The sequence below is a fragment of the Leptinotarsa decemlineata genome, unplaced genomic scaffold (genome assembly GCF_025532065.1).
Source record: "Leptinotarsa decemlineata unplaced genomic scaffold, Ldec_3_MD MMD2_tig00004307_RagTag_RagTag, whole genome shotgun sequence".
NCBI lineage: Eukaryota > Metazoa > Arthropoda > Insecta > Coleoptera > Chrysomelidae > Leptinotarsa > Leptinotarsa decemlineata.
The window spans coordinates 15,508,535-15,527,149 of record NW_027412606.1 but is presented as its reverse complement, the minus strand read 5'-3'; the positions used below and the strand labels follow the sequence as shown (position 1 = coordinate 15,527,149).

The 18,615-nt window shown below is 34.1% G+C and overlaps 2 protein-coding genes and 1 long non-coding RNA gene across 6 annotated transcripts in view; 1 reads left to right on the top strand and 2 right to left on the bottom strand.

Moving 5' to 3' along the window:
• pip (heparan sulfate 2-O-sulfotransferase pipe) overlaps nucleotides 1-18,615 on the bottom strand; it is a 530,582-nt gene that overhangs the window by 278,208 nt on the left and 233,759 nt on the right. The gene's annotated exons all lie outside the window — the stretch shown is intronic.
• mof (males absent on the first) lies at nucleotides 5,798-17,648 on the top strand. Its single transcript, XM_074179041.1, has 7 exons — nucleotides 5,798-5,998; nucleotides 6,097-6,194; nucleotides 6,252-6,436; nucleotides 10,376-10,592; nucleotides 16,716-16,946; nucleotides 17,001-17,245; nucleotides 17,298-17,648. Exons 1-7 carry the CDS (start codon nucleotides 5,833-5,835, stop codon nucleotides 17,515-17,517), a joined length of 1,362 nt encoding a protein of 453 aa, XP_074035142.1. The 5' UTR covers nucleotides 5,798-5,832; the 3' UTR covers nucleotides 17,518-17,648.
• On the bottom strand, nucleotides 10,586-14,610 carry LOC141483939 (uncharacterized). Of its 3 annotated transcripts, none has more exons than XR_012466376.1 (3): nucleotides 13,402-14,608; nucleotides 11,005-11,760; nucleotides 10,586-10,905 (listed from the first exon to the last, which is right to left on the bottom strand). It is a non-coding gene; the product is annotated as an uncharacterized lncRNA (long non-coding RNA). The 3 variants fall into 3 exon arrangements; XR_012466377.1 differs by having other exon boundaries at nucleotides 11,282-11,760; nucleotides 13,402-14,605; XR_012466378.1 differs by lacking the exon at nucleotides 11,005-11,760 and having other exon boundaries at nucleotides 13,402-14,610.

Genomic DNA, 18,615 nt, shown 5'->3' with positions numbered 1-18,615 from the left:
GGAATTACTCCCGAACGGATTTGTGATCCCTATAAAACGGGAAAACCGCTAGTTTCATAGCGAAAGGGGCTTTGTGTTAAAGAAGAATTACGAGTCGTGTCGAAATAGAACATCCGAGTATGTGGGACCACAGTACTTGGCAAGTTTGGGAATCCTAAAGATTGGAAATGAAAGAGGTACATTCCATACAGGTAGGTTATGTTAGGTTATATCCAAAGTGAGTGGGTCTATTCGTCTCTCCACTTCCACCCGCAAGGGTTTATTGTGGCTCAAACACCAACTTCTTTATGAAGCCGATTAGTTTGTATGGTGAGTGGTCTTTCAGGTCAGATGGTAAGGGTACGGCTCTGGCGAACTCTAAAAACCTGATTCGGCCCCAGAGGAGCAGGCACAAAGTATGTGATCTGCTGTTTCATCATTTTCCTAACAGAGGCGACACACACTGTCTTTCGACAGTCCGAGTCTCTGCATATGATGATTCAAATGACAGTGACCTGTAAGAAGGCCTGTTTGACATCGTAGTTCATCACTACTGTAGTCCAACAACTGTTTGGTATCAAGCTTCGAAAGGTAGACAAACGCCTTGAAGTGGGCCAATCCGTACTTCAGATAACTCACCGGTCGAAACTGGTATGGGTAAATACCCAGCAAGAAATCCATCAAGGAATACTTTTTTTCATGACTAGTTGTCTTTAGAGAAGATTCAAATGCATTTGGCCACAATGTGTCGATGAATAGTCAAAAGCCTTTTCGCTTCAGGCAATAGTCTCGGGAATATAGTAGGTTTCAAGTAAACAAGGAGTTTTTCCAAGTTTTCTTTGTTTTAAGAATTGAGACTGCGACGTATAAGAAACACATCGAAAGAAATTGAATATTTGATTCAGGAAGCTGTTGATTATTTTGTTGTCATTGTTTTGACCTAGGTGTTTTCTTATCTTTTACGATTGAAGCAAGTTAGAGGATTTTCTACAGTTGTGCAGGTTTTTATATTTTTGGGAATTGTACTTAACTAGATGCTAGATTATATCTCTGCCTAGCTAATTTTTTTATAGTATCGTATCTGTTGGTAGTTCTGATCAAGAGTTATATTTTGATTGCTTTGTGTTGCTTCGTCAATTGATCTGATATGGATAAATGACCGATTTTGTGTGAATTTTAAGAAGAATAAACAGCATTATCAACCAATGACCACTCCCCCACACCGTGAGGTAAGTGATCATTGGGTCCGAGAATCATGTGCCCTGAGCAAACGCAGTGAGCCAAGAATGACAGCCTTCTGCATCTGTGCGGCTAAGATTTCTGCCTTAGTGCGGCAAGCCGGTATGATTTTGAGATTCGAGAGTAGAGAAGACATCATTCCACCAAGGACTCCAAATCTCGATATTTTATCCGTTTTTCCTCCTCTTTTCTGACGATATTCGTCTCGCCAGGAGCTGAAAACTCCACGACAAATATCGTTTTGGTCTGGTGGTCGAGAAGGACTACATCAGGCTTATTAGCTTGTATGAGCCTGAGGGTGGGGAACGAATAGTTCCAATAAATTCGGCACTTCTCGTTCCCCACAACGGATTCAATATCCCCCGGAGCGTAGGGCAACACCGGTGTCTCGACAATACCGTAAGGGTGCCGTAGATGGTAATATAGCACTCTTAGGGCCACGTTATGTCGATGTATATAGGCCGAGACCACATATGCTGGACATGCTGATAGCAAGTGCATTAGGGTCTCGGGCGCCTCGCGGCAGGCCCTGCACCTTGTGTCAGGAACCTCTATACCCATCACGCGACTGCGGTAGACTAAGGTGTTGAAGACACCATCCTGGCAAGCCATGATGAACCCCTCAGTTTTCGACTTCAGCTCACTCGACCTGAGAAAAGCAAACGTCAGGCGCTTTGATAAGCCAAGGTCTCCAATGTTATTAAAGAAGACCCCATGCATTGGCTTATCCTTGTGTCTCCGCAGAAGTAAGGTGATCTCTGCGGCTTTTATCTGAGCTTTTTGCTGAACGGGTTCCAACTCGGTGACAGAGTTGTCGTCACCTCGTTCAGAGTCGAAAACTATACCGAGTTCATCAGCTGCTCGAGCAGCTGCCCTAAGGAGAAATGCTCCAAATCCTGCTCTCTCATGGTCACGGACCATGCAGAGAAAGGGATCCGAACTCCTGACGACTTTACAGGCTGTATCCAGTACCATTCTGTCATGTAGACACTCCAAACTCAAAAGTCCACGACCTCCCTGTTGTCGGGGGAAGTACAACCGTGTAACGGACGATCTCCTATAGAGATGCATCATTTTTCGGGTCCTTACGTCGAGTTGATACAGCTCCTCCCGAGTCCACTTCACTACTCCAAACGAGTAGAGTAAGATTGGAACGGCGAGCATATTTGTTGCAGCTACTTTGTTCTTCCCCGACAGTTCCGATGACCAGATCTGTCGAAGTTTGTGCTGATACTTGCCGCGGAGAGAGTTTTTCACTGCAGTTACCTCTTGTGAGTGGCGTTGTTCCACCCCGAGGTAAGTATACGTCTCTCCGTATTATTTTTATTATTATTCAGTTCGGGTTTGAAGGCCGTTGGTTTTTGGATTTTTTTCCTGAATTTTCGCTGGCGCGAGTGCTAGCTTCTTCAGAGGCTGAAGAAGTTAACCCAAAAAATAATGACACTGAAATACTTGGCCGCGAAAGTAGTAACCATTTTATATTCATTACTAAACTACTCATAATGAATATAGAGACACATTCTTAAAATCCAATAAGTAAAAAAATATGTATTATTTCATGATAAAAACTTCTGGTGTGTACTCCATACTAATTCTTATCATGTTCCATTCGGTTGTTGTTCACTTTTTTTACTTCTTTTCGTACTTTTAGCTATAAAATCATTAAAATGAAAAATTCTGTAGGTATTTAATTTCACTTTACTTTAGTTCGTGATAGCTATTGAATTTTAAAATTTAAACAATGAATGTTGATGTATTGGGTAGAAGGAGGATACGTAGGGTGTACCTCAACGAATTTCAAGTTGCTAGAGAAGTGGCATTGATCAAAGTAGGGTATTCAAGGCGTCGTGTAGCCCAAATGCTTAATGTGAGTCATTGTGGTTTCCAGAGTTTGGAATCACTTCCAAATTTATGGCATAGTAAAAAGAGCCCCTTATCCCAATCGACAAAGGGCAACAACCCGCAGAGAAGATCGTTTGTTACGACTTTGGACAGTTAGGGGTCGCACCGATTCTGCTAGAACGCTGCAAAATCGCCTTATAGAAGCTACGGGAACGCGAATTTCGAACCAAACGATACGAAACCGACTTCACGAAGTACAACTCCATGCAAGACGACCTGCTAGAGCCCCTAGATCAACTCCAGTTCATCGAGGAAATCGTAGAAACTTTTGTCAAGAGCATCATAATTGGAATTTAGAGCAATGGGCCAATGTAATGTTTACAGATGAAAAAAAATTCATGTTATTCAACAACGACGCACATGTTCGGGTATGGAGACGTCCCAGTGAACGCTATTTGGATGACTGTGTGCAAGAAATTGTTCCATTTGGAAGTGGATCGATAATGGTAGGGGCTGGTATAACTATGACAGGACACACGAACCTTGTGGTATTTTGGGAAGGGACTTTAACGGCTGTCCGTTACATAGAGGAGATATTGGAACCTCATGTCGTCCCATTTGCCCAAAATATGGGCGTTGGGTTCATTTTACAACAAGATAATGCCAGGCCACACGTAGCCAGGGTCGTGAGAAATTTCATATACGAGCACAATAAATGTCATGAGATGGCCAGCTGATAGTCCAGATTTAAATCATATTAAGCAGCTCTGGGATGAACTGGAAAGACGTTTGAAGGATCATTAACCCTTCCAAAATCTGAACCAAGTTGAAGCTGCTCTTTTGACGATTTACGAGCAGTTGCCACAACAAATAATTAGAAATTTGGTGGAAAGCATGCCTTATCGTTGTGCCGAACTTCTTAGAGCCAGGGGAGGACGTAGTCACTATTTATGTACATTTTTCTTATTTTTTTTCTGAAATAAATTTTATTTGTTTTTGCATGACACTCATTTGTTCTTGTTTGTTTTTTGTTTTTGATCGTATTACTAAACAGCATTTTGAAAACAATGTAAGTTAAATTTAATAAAGGCACTTATAAATTATTTTATAAATATAAATGTTTGACAAAATAATACACATTTTTTTACTCATTGCATTTTAAGGACATGTCTCTATATTCATTTTGAGTAGTTTATTTTTGAGAACCCTTGAGTATTTTCGAAATTCTTACCGTCGAATAACGAAATTCGTGATTTTTCTAGGTTTCTCATCTCTACTATTTCAATGAATTTCCAGGATTATCGAGTACAATGTTTTTAAATATATATCTCTCAATTCCACTGATCTGGGTGGGAATTCTTTGGAAATATCTTCTAGAAGAAAGGAATGTCTCTCGATACTAGCAAGATCTGTGCCATTGTTTGTTGTTTTCCTATTTACGGTTCCTCATACTTTCGTTTGATAAATAAAAAAATATATTTTTCAAACAAAAAACAATATACATATCTAACATAAATAGAATATCCATTACATCTCTATAAAAACAAAAACAAGGCTTATCTGAATAATATGTCATTGCATATATCAACATTTATATCCGAAAAGGCCTGAAAACGCAGTACAAATTTTCTCATTTTCAGGATAATTTTGTCATTGAAATGTTTCGAATTTTGTCTAGGAAACAATATCATTTTACGTTACAAAGGAATTATTGATTATTCGAGAAATCAATGAAAACTATACTTTAAACCCCTGGCATTCGTGAGGTAGGCACTGTGAAACTTTTTGATCAAGAATGACTTATCTACATTAGGTCAGAAAATAAACAGATAGTAAACATTTCAAAATCATTCCGAAACATCCCTTCTCCATATTTTTTGGATCGTCGCCGCAACTTTATTTGGATTCAGATTAATGAGCACAAATATTTTCTCGAAATAAGTTCGATAATAATAACAAAAAACAAAGTTTAACCCTCTGTATACCCGCCAATTTTTTCTTTCTAGAAACTTTTGTCATTCGAACTTCTTGATACACATATTGTCTACTAACTATTTCATTATAAAAATTCAGATCAATATGATGAAAATGAAATTCTGTTTTTTTTTAAATCGTCAAAATATCAAACTTTAACCCTGTAGAATCCAAACGCCGGGGTTCAGCGAGTTGGCGCTATGATAACTTTTGTTCAGGATGCGTCATATTGAAATTTCAGTGATTTTCACCGAAACCGGTTTTCCATAAGTTTTGTATAAAAACTTAATATCCCAGACAACACACGGATATTCAATGAATATAAAGGAAATGTAAAGGAAGAAGATGTAAAAAATCTGGCACTTATAAAGAAAATGGTAAGGTGAAGAAAAGCTTCAAATACGCTGTAGCCTGTTCAATTGATTTTTAAAGACTTGAAGTGAACATCATAAATATACTTTCAATGGGAAAAAATAGTCAGGAAATTTGGCATATTTTGAGATGAACAAACAACACTTTATTGTGATATTTTCACTATACAGTTAACGAAACCGTAATACTAGTTTCATTATAGCTTCTAAAAACCTGAAGAAACTATTAGTTCTGTTGCCCTGTTGGGGTACATAATGTAAAAGATAAGTAAATTCAGCAATTGCTCAGAGTCCATAATGATGTGTAACTGCCTAAATCATTTCACCAGTTAATTCTTTCATTGGTTTATTTGAATCATAATTCCCTGCCATTGGTTGACTGAAAATTGACATTTCAAATATTTACATTGGGGCAACAGTGGTAGGTATGTCTGAATTTCATAAAATACATGTTTCTGTTGATGAAATGCGTAAAAAATCGGAAAGCGAATCCAAACCCAATTTGCAACAAGATGAGGACAGTGAGAGTACTGAAGAACAGCCGTTGGACGTTGGTGAACATTATTTGGTACGAAGATCCGATGATTCTTGGCGTAAGTTTTCATTTTACCGAACATAACCTCTTTGTTATGTTTACTAATATAATTTGATTTTCCCTTACCTTACCTACCTACTGACAAATTTGTTTCAGATCCAGCGGAAATAATTCAATCTCGCTATAATGATTTGGAAAGGCAATATGAGTATTATGTTCACTATGAAGGATATAATCGGAGACTGGATGAATGGGTAAAGTTTTCTATTTCAGAAACAAAATGAGATCATTCATTACAAATTCAAATATAGGTTCCAAGAGGAAGAATAATGTCTTCGAGATTCAATATGATGGAAAGTGGTCAAAAGTCTTCTATGGATATGAAAGTATGGAAGGATCGCCCAGTGATTGCTGATATGTTAGGTGATAATTCCGATAGAAAAATTACACGTAACCAAAAACGGAGACATGATGAAATCAATCACATTCAGAAAACGTAAGAATATTGTATTTAATACCAGACACAATGTCTGAATTTATTCTGACAGTTTTCATTCCTATAAAAAGAGGGTTGACAATATCTTTCAAGATCAAAACTATCAATATAAATATAGTTCAAGAAAAAAGTTGAAATGATTCTTAATAAATTCAGCAAGAAATGAAATCTTTGCATCAACAAGAAAATATCACATTAATGATTATTAGTATTCATTAATATTCTTTTGGTATGGGGGCTTATAATATCACTGCCAGAAACCTTCTCCTCAGCTGATTCTATATTTTGCAAATTGCCAACAATTTGTCCTTCAGTAATAAAACAAAGAGGCTGCATGCACTATTGACCAAAATACAAATAAAAATCAGATGAGTGTCTCCAAAGTAATATAAAATATAGAAAATGAATAATTGTTCAATCATTCCTTTAGACATTTCAGTTTTTCATACTATACTTTATATATCAAGAATCCATAGGCTGAATATAGCTGATTATGCTGTAGTAGTTGAATTCTTATCACCTCTGATATTATGTGGGAGTCGAAATTCCTCCATACTATAAGCTGGGCATACGTATCTTCTTGGCAGATTTTCACTTTGTGAAACATTTCACATGTCTTCATCAAAACCAATTCGGAATCTCATGAGGTTCAGAGGTTAGGTATCTCGATTAATGCTTCATTAGTTTCTTCAAATAACCGTTTTTTAAATATGAATTAATTTACTCACAGTAAGCTTGTGTGAGGTTTGGATCCTTTCTATTTTTTTTTTCATTTGAAAATAAATATATTAATTTTTGGAAGATGGGTATTGTCAATAAATGGTGGGAAAATCACATTTGTAAACAAGATTAAAAATTTGGATTTCTTACCAGATACACACAATTCCGTTTTCAACAAACTCATTGGGTTTATCTAGTTTCACAGCTATAATTCTCGAGAGAACATTATTTTAGTTCGGACTTCCATTGTCTAATATGATATAATATGATTTGAAATCCCTAAAAAAAAAATTAAAATTAATGGCTGAAAATAACAATTATATTAAGCAAAAAAAACCTGAAATGAAATAATAATGAGATAAAAATTAAGCAAAAAATTGAAAACTGAACAATAGGGTCTTGATATGGTCTCATCAGAATTGCTAATGGAGAAGTTGACGATGTTCCAACTTCCACAAAACCTAGTCAAGTGGATAGAGTCATACATGAAAAAGCGCAACATCGTTGTGAAGTATGATGATGTTTTATCCAAATCTTTCAACATAAACTCAGGTGTTCCCCAGGGATCGATATTCGAACCTATATTATTTCTTATTTTTATTAATGATTTGCCGTAACACTTATAAAATTGTCAAATCACAATGTTTGCTGAAGATATGACTATCGCCCTATGAGGAAGAGATCACAAAATATTGATAGGACAAATTAATTTTGTGATTGAAAATGTATCAGAATGGAATCAACTTAATCACCTCATTTTGAACACTACCAAATCTGTTTCTATGAGATTCTATAACAGAAGGAGCAATATTCCAGATCACATATGCGACTCACTTGATATTGATGTTGTAACTGTTGGTAAATTTTTGGGTACGATTTTGGATGAACAACTGACTTGGGATTTGCATATTGATAGTGTAAATTGTGTGTAAATTGAACAAAGCATATTTTGCAATAAAACAGATGAAGCAATGTTCAAGCAGGTCAAGTCTGCTGAGTTTCCACTATCCAATGGCTTCTTATTAACACATTTCTCACAATATAATGTCTTGGGGAAGTGCAAAAACTTCACCAGGATCTTTGTATTACAGAAACGACTAGTGAGACTGATATTTGATATGAAATACTTAGAAAGTTGTAGGCCAATACTCATTAGAGAAAGGCTTCTGTCAGCTCCCTGCATATACATATATGAATGTGTGAACTACGCTAGAAAAAACGAGTCACTGCTTGAAAAAACCTCATCGTCATGGATATCCAATGCGTAATGAAAATTTATTGAAGGTGCCTAGACATAAAAGCTCGAAATTTAAAGAATCACCACTATATAATGCAGTCAGCCTTTACAATGTGCTGCTGTCAGCTATTACACAAATTAAAACAGACAAGTTGTTGAATAGGAGCATTGAAAATCTCTTACTAGACAAATATTACTACAGTTGCGAATAATTCCTGAATGATTGTAACTGTTGAATGTCTCTATATTGTGAATTTGATACGTGTATGTCTGATACATAATTATATTGTTAACTGAAAAGAATATGATGTATATGATATATTGTGGGTGTATTGTTCACTATAAAAATTATGACTTGCCATATGTACAATTTTTACCCAACTGGTCAATAAAAAATTTGAATTTATATGAAATAAAAATCAAATGATATCAAAAGCCGAATTACTTCACAACATTTCGATTGTTAGTATCTACAATCGTCTTAGGGGATTTCAAATCATATTATATCATATTAGACAATGGAGGTTCTAACTAATGAAATTCACCATGAAACATTGTCAGCCACCTTCAAACAAATGTTGATCATAATGATGATAATCTGGTAATTGAAATATTTTAGTATTCTGTCGGAGAAGTGTGCATTTTGGTATATAGTCATTTATTTCTTTCAAACTTTTTTGAAAAAAATATAGATTGAAATTTAATTTTTTTAAATATATTTAATAAATTAGGTTTTCATTATAGATTTTACTCATAATAAATGTAAAAAAAAACTATAAATTATTTATTGTTCAGAATGTAAGTTACCCAAGTTCTCGAGTGGTTGGCAAAAGGTATGTTTACCTTACTGTAAATTCATTATTGATATTTGATTTATGACTTTCTTATTAGTCAGTAGGATATGCTTGAAGACTTTAGTAAAAAAATCTAAAGAAATGAACTTTAAACGTTTAAGCCAGTCTCGAATATACCTACACAGTAGGTTGAATGGATTGACGCCTGTCAGAAAACAACTACTCCCCTAGCTAATACCACGAAGGGCGTTGGATTATATTCGACAGGCGTCAGTGCAGGAATCTTCACAGAAAATTTCCTGTGAAGATTCCTGGTATTAGCCAGGGGAGTAGTTGTTTTCTGATAGGCGTCAGTCCATTCAACCTACTGTGTAGGTATATTCGAGACTGGCTTGAACGTTTAAAGTTCATTTCTTTAGATTTGTTTACTGCCAGTCTTCAAGCATAGCCCACTGATATTCAGTTGGTTAGTACTTCGGTCACTAAATGGAGTGACATTTTGTTGTTCGCTCCAACTTAGGAAGTGGAATGAAATACTCTGAAAGAATTCCGATTTTCAATTATGGAATATCATTGACTCTCGGTCGATGATGGCCACTATTTTGCACTGATGAGTGGCTAATGAGCCCGAAACCGGTCTGCAAGTGTGCCCGTTCCAAAATTGAAGGTCGACTCTTTTCAGTTGTATTGATAATTGCATATGCAGGAAATTTTCTGTGAAGATTCCTGCATTGACGCCTGTCAAATTTAATCCAACGCCCTTCGTGGTATTAGCCAGGGGAGTAGTTGTTTTCTGATAGGCATCAGTCCATTCAGCCTACTGTGTAGGTATATTCGAGACTAGCTTGAATGTTCAAAGTTCATTTCTTTAGCATTTTTTTTAACATATGACTGTTGTAATTATCATCAAATTTTCATCAAATCTAAATCTGGTTATTGAAAATCATCTAGAATAATGATCTCTGAGGATCCTTACACAAATTATAATTGGATTTATTTCATGAGCCCCTATAGTTTCAACCAGAAAAGTAGTTTTGTGATAGGCTTTTTCTAAACTTTATTGCGAAAAGAATTCAGATGTTACAAATGGAGTCTAAAAAAAGATATTTCAATTGTAGTATGATCTCGATTATGATCATATTCTCAAGATGTTAAGTACAAAGAGAGTATAGTGTATTTCCATTATAGGTATGCTGAAATGGACCCAACTACAGCAGCTCTAGAAAAAGAACATGAACAAATTACAAAAGTCAAATATATAGATAAGATACAAATTGGCAGGTTTGAAATTGATACTTGGTATTTTAGTCCTTATCCTGAAGACTATGGGCGACAAAGTAAACTTTGGATTTGTGAATATTGTCTGAAATATATGAGATTAGAGAAAAGTTATAGATATCACATGGTGAGTACAAAATTTTATTTTATGATATGCATTAAAATAATTCTATAAAAGAAAGTATATTGTTCCAGAAAATTTTGCCTCTAATATTGCCTCTGGATTTTTCAATAAGTGTACTCTATTAAGAAGCTCTACCAATGTAGTTCAAATAAAACCATTTTTTTTCGATAACCTTAAACAGAACAGTTGTGAGATGTTTTATTTGAATAAATTATAAAATACCAGTACACAATTTAGTGACTTCAATCTAATAAACATCTGCTATTCATTTTCTTGATAATCTTGGGAGTTCCTAATGTTCATTTGTTGGTGTAGTCTGAAACAAAAATAAAGTATTGATGAAGAAATATATTTCCTGAAGAGATTTGATGTATTACTAGGTAAAAAACCCCATTTTGAACATTTCATCATCTACCTTCAATATATCTTGTTTAAGATTAAGGAATCTCTGCCATAAAAAATTCCTTCATTTATTTTGTTTAGGCTTTGTATTTTGCAAATGTCAAATCAATGCCCATATGGCAAATAACAGTTGAAAGGTATGATATATTTATTATGTTGTTTCAAAAGTTTTGTCTGTACCATTAATGTCAGAAACCATAAATGCCAGAAACCAAAAGTATTTATTTTTTTTGGGGTCCAACACTTTTCTTTTTTTTTATTGATAGAGTTGGAGGTTTTGGGTGTTTTACCATTTCTTTGATAATCCTTTCAGTTGTCATATTTTGAGTTTTTTCTGTGTGAAGCTCATTTTCCTTTGTGAAAGTATCTATACTTAACTAGCATATTTTCAATAATAGCATTGGAAGATTTCTAAAATACTGGCTCTTCCTAAAATATCTAAATAGTATCAAATCAAATGCTTTTTAAATTCCTTTAATATTTTACCAATCAACCAGTCAGGATTTCGTAAAGAACAAAGCTGTACAACTGAAAATAACTGATGATATTTTCGAAGCTGCAGACAAAGGTAACACGACTGCTTTGACACTTATAGACTTCTCCAAAGCTTTTGATACTATTAGTTATCCAATTTTAGTTGCAATTTTGAACTTCATCGGGTTCACTTAACCTACTATAAATTTAATTAAAAGCTATTTTAAAGATCGTTCACAGTTTGTAGAAACTTCGAAGGGAAAGGGAGTTCCTAATGTTCATTTGTTGGTGTAGTCTGAAACAAAAATAAAGTATTGATGAAGAAATATATTTCCTGAAGAGATTTGATGTATTACTAGGTAAAAAAACCCATTCTGAACATTTTATCATCTACCTTCAATATATCTTGTTTATGATGAAGGAATTTCTGCCATAAAAATTCCTTCATTTATTTTGTTTTTGCTTTGTATTTTGCAAATGTCAAATCAATGCTCATATGGCAAATAACAGTTGAAAGGTATGATATATTATGTTGTTTCAAAATTTTTGTCTGTACCATAAATGTCAGAAACCATAAATGTCAGAAACCATAAATGCCAGAAACCATAAATGCCAGAAACCAAAAGTTTTTATTTTTTTGGGGTATTGAGAGAGTTGGAAATTTTGAGTGTTTTACCATTTCTATGATAATCCCATATTTTGAGTTTTTTCTGTGTGAAGCTCATTTTCCTTTGTGAAAGTATCTATACTCAACTAGCATATTTTCAATAATAGCATTTAGTTTTCCTATGTCTTCTTCATATTCAGACGGTTTACTTGTAAAGAATATTACTGGAGTTTTATCCCAACCCCAAAACGTTATTTTAACACCTCGACACGTGTTTCGATCACCAAGTGATCATCTTCAAGGGGAAGATTATACTAAATATATTCACAATGTTATCGTTATTTATACCATAGATATCTCTTCTAGGTACCTGCGTCTTAAGTGTCTTAAATTAATTTCACAATATTTCCTCATCTACTAGCCTTAAATTAATTTTACAATGTGTCCTTATGTAATAGTGATGTAAGTCTAATAACTAAAATATTATTTTAACAAGCTATATAGTATACTATTAGGTATTGGTCCACCATCGTTATTCATAATATTATTATGTTAACGTATTTCTATACTTGTGATATACTGTTTGGAACCTTTGGTGTAGTAATGAATATTACTGGAGTTTTTTCCCAACACCAAAACTGTTTTATCTTCTTCTTGAAGATGATCACTTGGTGATCGAAACACGTGTCGAGGTGTAAAAACAACGATTTGGTGTTGGGAAAAAACTCCAGTAATATTCATGTATTTCTATACTCTCATAGGCATCTAGATGCCTGTTGTTGTTAACTTGTCTAACTAATCTTAACGAACTAAAGTCTATGGAATGGTTTTGTTGCAAAATATGATGGGCGATTGCTGATTTTTCTGGTCTTCCATATTTTAGGTTTCTGTTTCTGTTTTTTCCGTTAACCAGCTGTCGCACCCCTATGAACGACAACCCTCAGAAGTAAACTTGTGCGAGCTAAGGATTAATGAGGTTTTACCTTTTAACGTGTGGCTCCTAACACGTGTGCTAAGTGTTCTTTATATCTTGATTTATTAGATCTTTTTGTCCGTCCATAATATTTTGCATCGCAGTCCTCACATTCAACTTCATAAATTCCAGACTTTTCTCGACTTCTATCCAAATAAGGATAACATTGTAAGTATATTTAGTTTAATCTTCCTCTTGAAGATGATCACTTGGTGATGAAAACACGTGTCGAGGTGTTAAAATAACGGTTTTGTCTTGGGATAAAACTCCGTAATATTCATTACTACACCAAAGGTTCCAAACAGTGCATCACAAGGATTACATGTAGTTTCTTCAAGTTGCTTTGATTCTCCTACCTTGTAATCATGACCTCTTTCGGTTCTCATTCATAGTGCATAGTTTCCTCCAACAGTTGTCAATAATTGATGAAGTTTGTCCACTTCTTCATACTCCAGTTTACTTGTTGTTTCTTCAAATTGTTTTCAAAGCTCTATTTATCTCCAAGTTTCCTGATATTTCAATTTTTCAAGGCCACAGTGTTATGTGTATCAGTTAGTATTTTGCTACCGTTTTTCAACCCAATAAATTGATAACTACATCAAGTTTAGTGCCTGGAAATTGGAAAGATAAAGAACTTTATAATATAAGTGCGTTTTCTCACAATTTATCATTGAAATAAATTAGCAGTGGAGAACTGACTAGAAAAACTCAACAAATAAAAACCCGATTGAAAAAACCGTCAGTGAGAATAAAAATAAACCTGCAAGTTTCAAACCATTATAGTCCAGGAGTAAAGATCATTTTTTTGTCTACCATCAAGATGAGCAATATTTGTACAGTGCGCAAGGAAGTTCTTGCGGAAAAAAAGTGCTATTTGTGCCACTTTTCTCAACATCACATAGAATCTTGTGCCGGTTTAGGTTCATCAGAACACAGAGCTGTAATATTTGCGAAGAAAACATTGGTATATTTCTGTGAAGAATTTCGCATTTCCTTCAATAGTGGCCCTTTGCTTTTGAGAGAAATGAAGCAGTTCAGAACTGAAATTACTTTTCTGTAACTTGAAATCAAGGATCTTGAAAAAAGAAGTAGATTCACGGATTACGGAGAAAAATCTGTTTAAAATCTGTTTTTCCGTTAATCAGCTGTCGCCCCCATACAAACTTGTGCGAGTTAAGGACTAACGAGGTCACCTTTTAACGTGTGATTCCTAATAAATATATTAGCTCAAACTGGAAATGGTGCAGAGATAAGATGGTGAAAATTGTGAAGTTATATCAAATGAGAACATAATCGTGGGATTGTTAAAATGTCAAAAACGGGATCCAAATATTATGATAGTTAATTTACGTGAGTCGCAGGCTGTCACATCAGGTCAGTGCAGAGAAGATGACTTGGAATCATTTAAAGAGTTATTTCAGAATCATAATGTAAATCTTGACGACTTAACTGTATTTATAGATAGGCCAGTTACCCCTAACACAAATAGATTTTTAACAGTAATAATGCAGAATGAAACTGATGCAATTACCATCCTAAACAGCATAAAAATAATTGAGGTAGTATTTCCCAGATGGTGGGACTCTTTAGTGATGAAACAAAAAAACAACAGAGAGAATTTTTCTTCTAATTAAAAAAAAATTACAGAAGCTAGAAGCAAATGGAGATAATTGAATATATAAATAATATCCCAACCATTGTTAACAAAAATACATTTAAAAAAAAACACCAAAGATCCTAATCAATCAACCTTATCATATACCATTGAAATCAGACATTGTATGCATTAATATAATATAATAATGCAAAGCTTATTGTTAAATCATCTGAAAATGAAATTTTTAACAGGTGATGATCGACTGTATTGCCAAACATGTGCCAAACTAACTGACTGTTATAAGGAAACAAGTATAACTCAGGCACCAGTCAATCTAATAATAACACTGATGATCTTCAAACAAAACTCAACCTTTGACGGAAGCAAGAAACTCTTTGGAAGGTTCAAAATAGATGAACATTTCAATCTAGCAGACCACTATTACAATATTCATGCAGTCATTGTTCACTGTGGTTCTGGCGTTGAATTTGGTCATTATTACGTCTTGGTCAAAGACGAAACGGACTGGTTTAAGTTTGACGATAGTCGTGTCAGGAAGTGTTCTTGCGATGCATTGAATCTATTGGAGCCTCTGGAGATACCCTACATTTTGTTTTATAAGAGAGAGAACATTGGTAGATCAAGATCTTCAGATGATGTGGTGCTGCAGGTTTTTCCAGGTTTTCCTGTAGCTGAATAAGCAAATGTGCCACTGGAAACAATGAAGTCGCCCTGGAGCGCCAATTAATTTTTATTGTTGTTTTTATTTTTATCGTTGTTTTAATAAAAATTTAAAAAAATATATAGTGAATTAATTACTTCAATTTAACGTTACAATGTTGTTTAGCGAAAGCCGAAATACATCTGAAATTGATGATTCTGAAATAAATTTGCCAGGTTAAAAAACAATCAGATGTGATTCCGCAAATCATAAGGTTTCCTTGATCAATTCGAGAGTATATCCAAAACAAGCACTTTTTCCAATCACCAGAAATTTACTCTTCTCGGCTTATGTTTCACATAAGGAAATATTTCCTTTTTTTGAAAATTTTACGACGTCAAATTATTGCCGGAGGAAAGAAAATTTCAGGAAAACAGTCCACTGTAAATGCCATCATAAAAACTTTATGAGTAGAATTTAAGCAGAAATATTCGAGACATGCAATACCAAGTTAATGAATTTGCATAAAATCTCCTGTTTGAGAAATGTAACTTTCAGTCCATACCAACATTTCAACTCACTCTTGGTAAGCATGTCTCAAATAATTCTGCTTAAATTCCATCCATAGATTTTAAGTCGCAAAATTTTCGAAAAATGGAAATATCTCCTTATGTAAAACATTTTGCTCAGTACAACGGTGAAAAAATTCAGAGGGGGGTCCATTTGACAAAATGATTTGCATTGCCCCGCTTCAAAGAAACACTGATATTCCAAAATATTTTTAAAATAAGCAAAAAAGTAAACAATATAACTTTTATTTGAACCATTTCATCATACTCCTTGTTATAGGCGAGATACTGTACTCCCTCACACTAATGGGCCACATATATTTGATCCTCACAAGAATCATTTCGGAAAAGTTTTATTTTACTCCAGGCATAACCAGAAGATGGTAAATGAGACTTTGCCGAAACGTCGTGAAAAGATGTGGGAATTAGGTTTTTTTATGAAAAGTATTAAAAAGTTACTGTCAAAAAAGTTATTGAAATAAATGTTACATGGAAATTAAAACGAAAATATTATTTTTCATGTCAAAGAACCCCGGGTACAAAATTTCGTGCAAATAGCTTATTTTTACAAAAGTATTTAAAAAAAAAATAAAAAATTCAATTCCAACACCCTTCATCTCCGAAACGAAGCATTTTCGGACATTAGTTTATATAGACTTTTTCCTTAAAATTGTCTCAAGAATACGTCACTTAAATATTTTAACGTACACCCTGTATATTTCACAATAAAATTACGAAAAATGTATTTTCCATCTCGTAATACTCATGCACCCTTGAACTTGAAAGGCATCTTGTTTTTTATTGCAAACTTGTTCTTCTTCAACATCTGAAACTAATTTTCAGAGTGAATGCACACAGCGTCAGCCTGTAGGAAAAGAAATTTATCGAAAAGGAACTCTGTCCGTTTATGAAGTGGATGGCAAAGATCATAAAGTCTACTGCCAGAATTTGTGTTTGCTGGCAAAGCTTTTTTTGGATCACAAAACCTTATATTTTGATGTGGAACCATTTTTATTTTACATTCTGTGTGAAGTCGACAAACAAGGTGCTCATATTGTAGGATATTTTTCGAAGGTAATAATTCACCGATTTTTTCGAGAAAATAATGAAATTTAAAATGCTTTACAGGAGAAAGAATCGCCAGATTCAAATAATGTAGCCTGTATATTGACTCTACCACCTTACCAAAGGCAGGGATATGGTAAGCTATTGATAGCATTCAGTTATGAGCTAACTAGACTGGAAGGTATGGTTGGCAGTCCAGAGCAACCTCTAAGTGATCTAGGAAAGCTGAGTTATCGGAGTTATTGGAGTTGGGTTTTGCTGGAAATTTTGAGGGACTTCAGAGGGACATTATCTATAAAGGATTTGAGGTGAATTTCAAATTGTTCAATATTTGTCATTAATCTGATTTTATTTTTGCAGCCAAATGACAAGTATAACGCAAACTGATATAATCTCAACGTTGCAAAGTATGAATATGGTTAAATATTGGAAAGGGCAACATGTGATATGTGTAACCCCAAAATTGGTAGAGGAACACATTAAATCCAGTCAGTATAAACGCCCAAGGTTGTGTGTCGACAGTAGTGCCCTCAGGTGGACACCTAGAAGACACGTGAATAATAAATTGGGAAAAAAATAGTATTTAAGATATTCAAGAATAATAATTTCTTATAAAAAATAGGTATTTAAGATTTTCAAGATTAATAATTTCTAATTATAAATAAGTTGTTAATAACATTCTGTTCAGAAAATAAAGTACTATGAAGAATCTGATGATGATCAAACCTTCTCTTCACCCAGTATAATAAAACTCATATAAAGTTTTAGAATACTTTTTTGGGACTCTTTGATGTAACTGATTACTTGTGAGCAAATTATCACACAATTTTCCTTTAGGTCCAGCATTTTGACAAAGCTAGTTACTTCACAATTGATATCAGTTAATATTAATATACTCTATAAGTAATCGATTATCTTCATCTTCACAATATTCAAGAAGTTTCAACAAAATATTGAATAAATGACAAAATTTTCTATCTTCATTCAGAACTTTTTTTGTTCTCACCCTTCAAGAACTTTATGATTATCCAAAATGTGAGCATTTTTTATACAGGGTGTAACTGAATAAGTGTAAAACATTTAAGGAGGTGATTCCTCATCGAAAAAAAGATAGGATCTTTCATATAAAGAAACTTAATTGGAGCATCCCTTGTTAAAATACAGCTTCTTAAAGGGGGTACATAAAATTTGTATATCAATTTTTTTCACAAGCACTGAAAAAGTTACAATATTGAAATTAACCTGACGTTTTGTAAGTTGTACGTTTTTTGTGGAAAACGCAACCCCTAAAATTTATTTCCAATGTAACTTTTTGTCTTATCATTTGTTTACCATTTAAAAATTTATTTCCGATAGCCTGTTTCATTCTAAACAAAAAATGTCTCTTGGATTTTTTGCCCAAAATAAACCAGTTCGCAGCAAAAAATTATTTCACGAACAACTACAGAGATACATTGTCATAAATGCGAACTGGATTTATTGTTATTTTGTAGTTAGTACCTGCATCAAACGATTGAAGGGCAATAAACAAAACTAATTTATTAATAACAAAAGACACAATATGTAGAAATCACAGTAAATGTTCAATATGTCTACCTTCAGATATTACGCATGCGTCTAGACGTCGGCGCATTGAGCCACGTATTGTCTCAAATATTCCTGGAGTCTCTCTGATTAC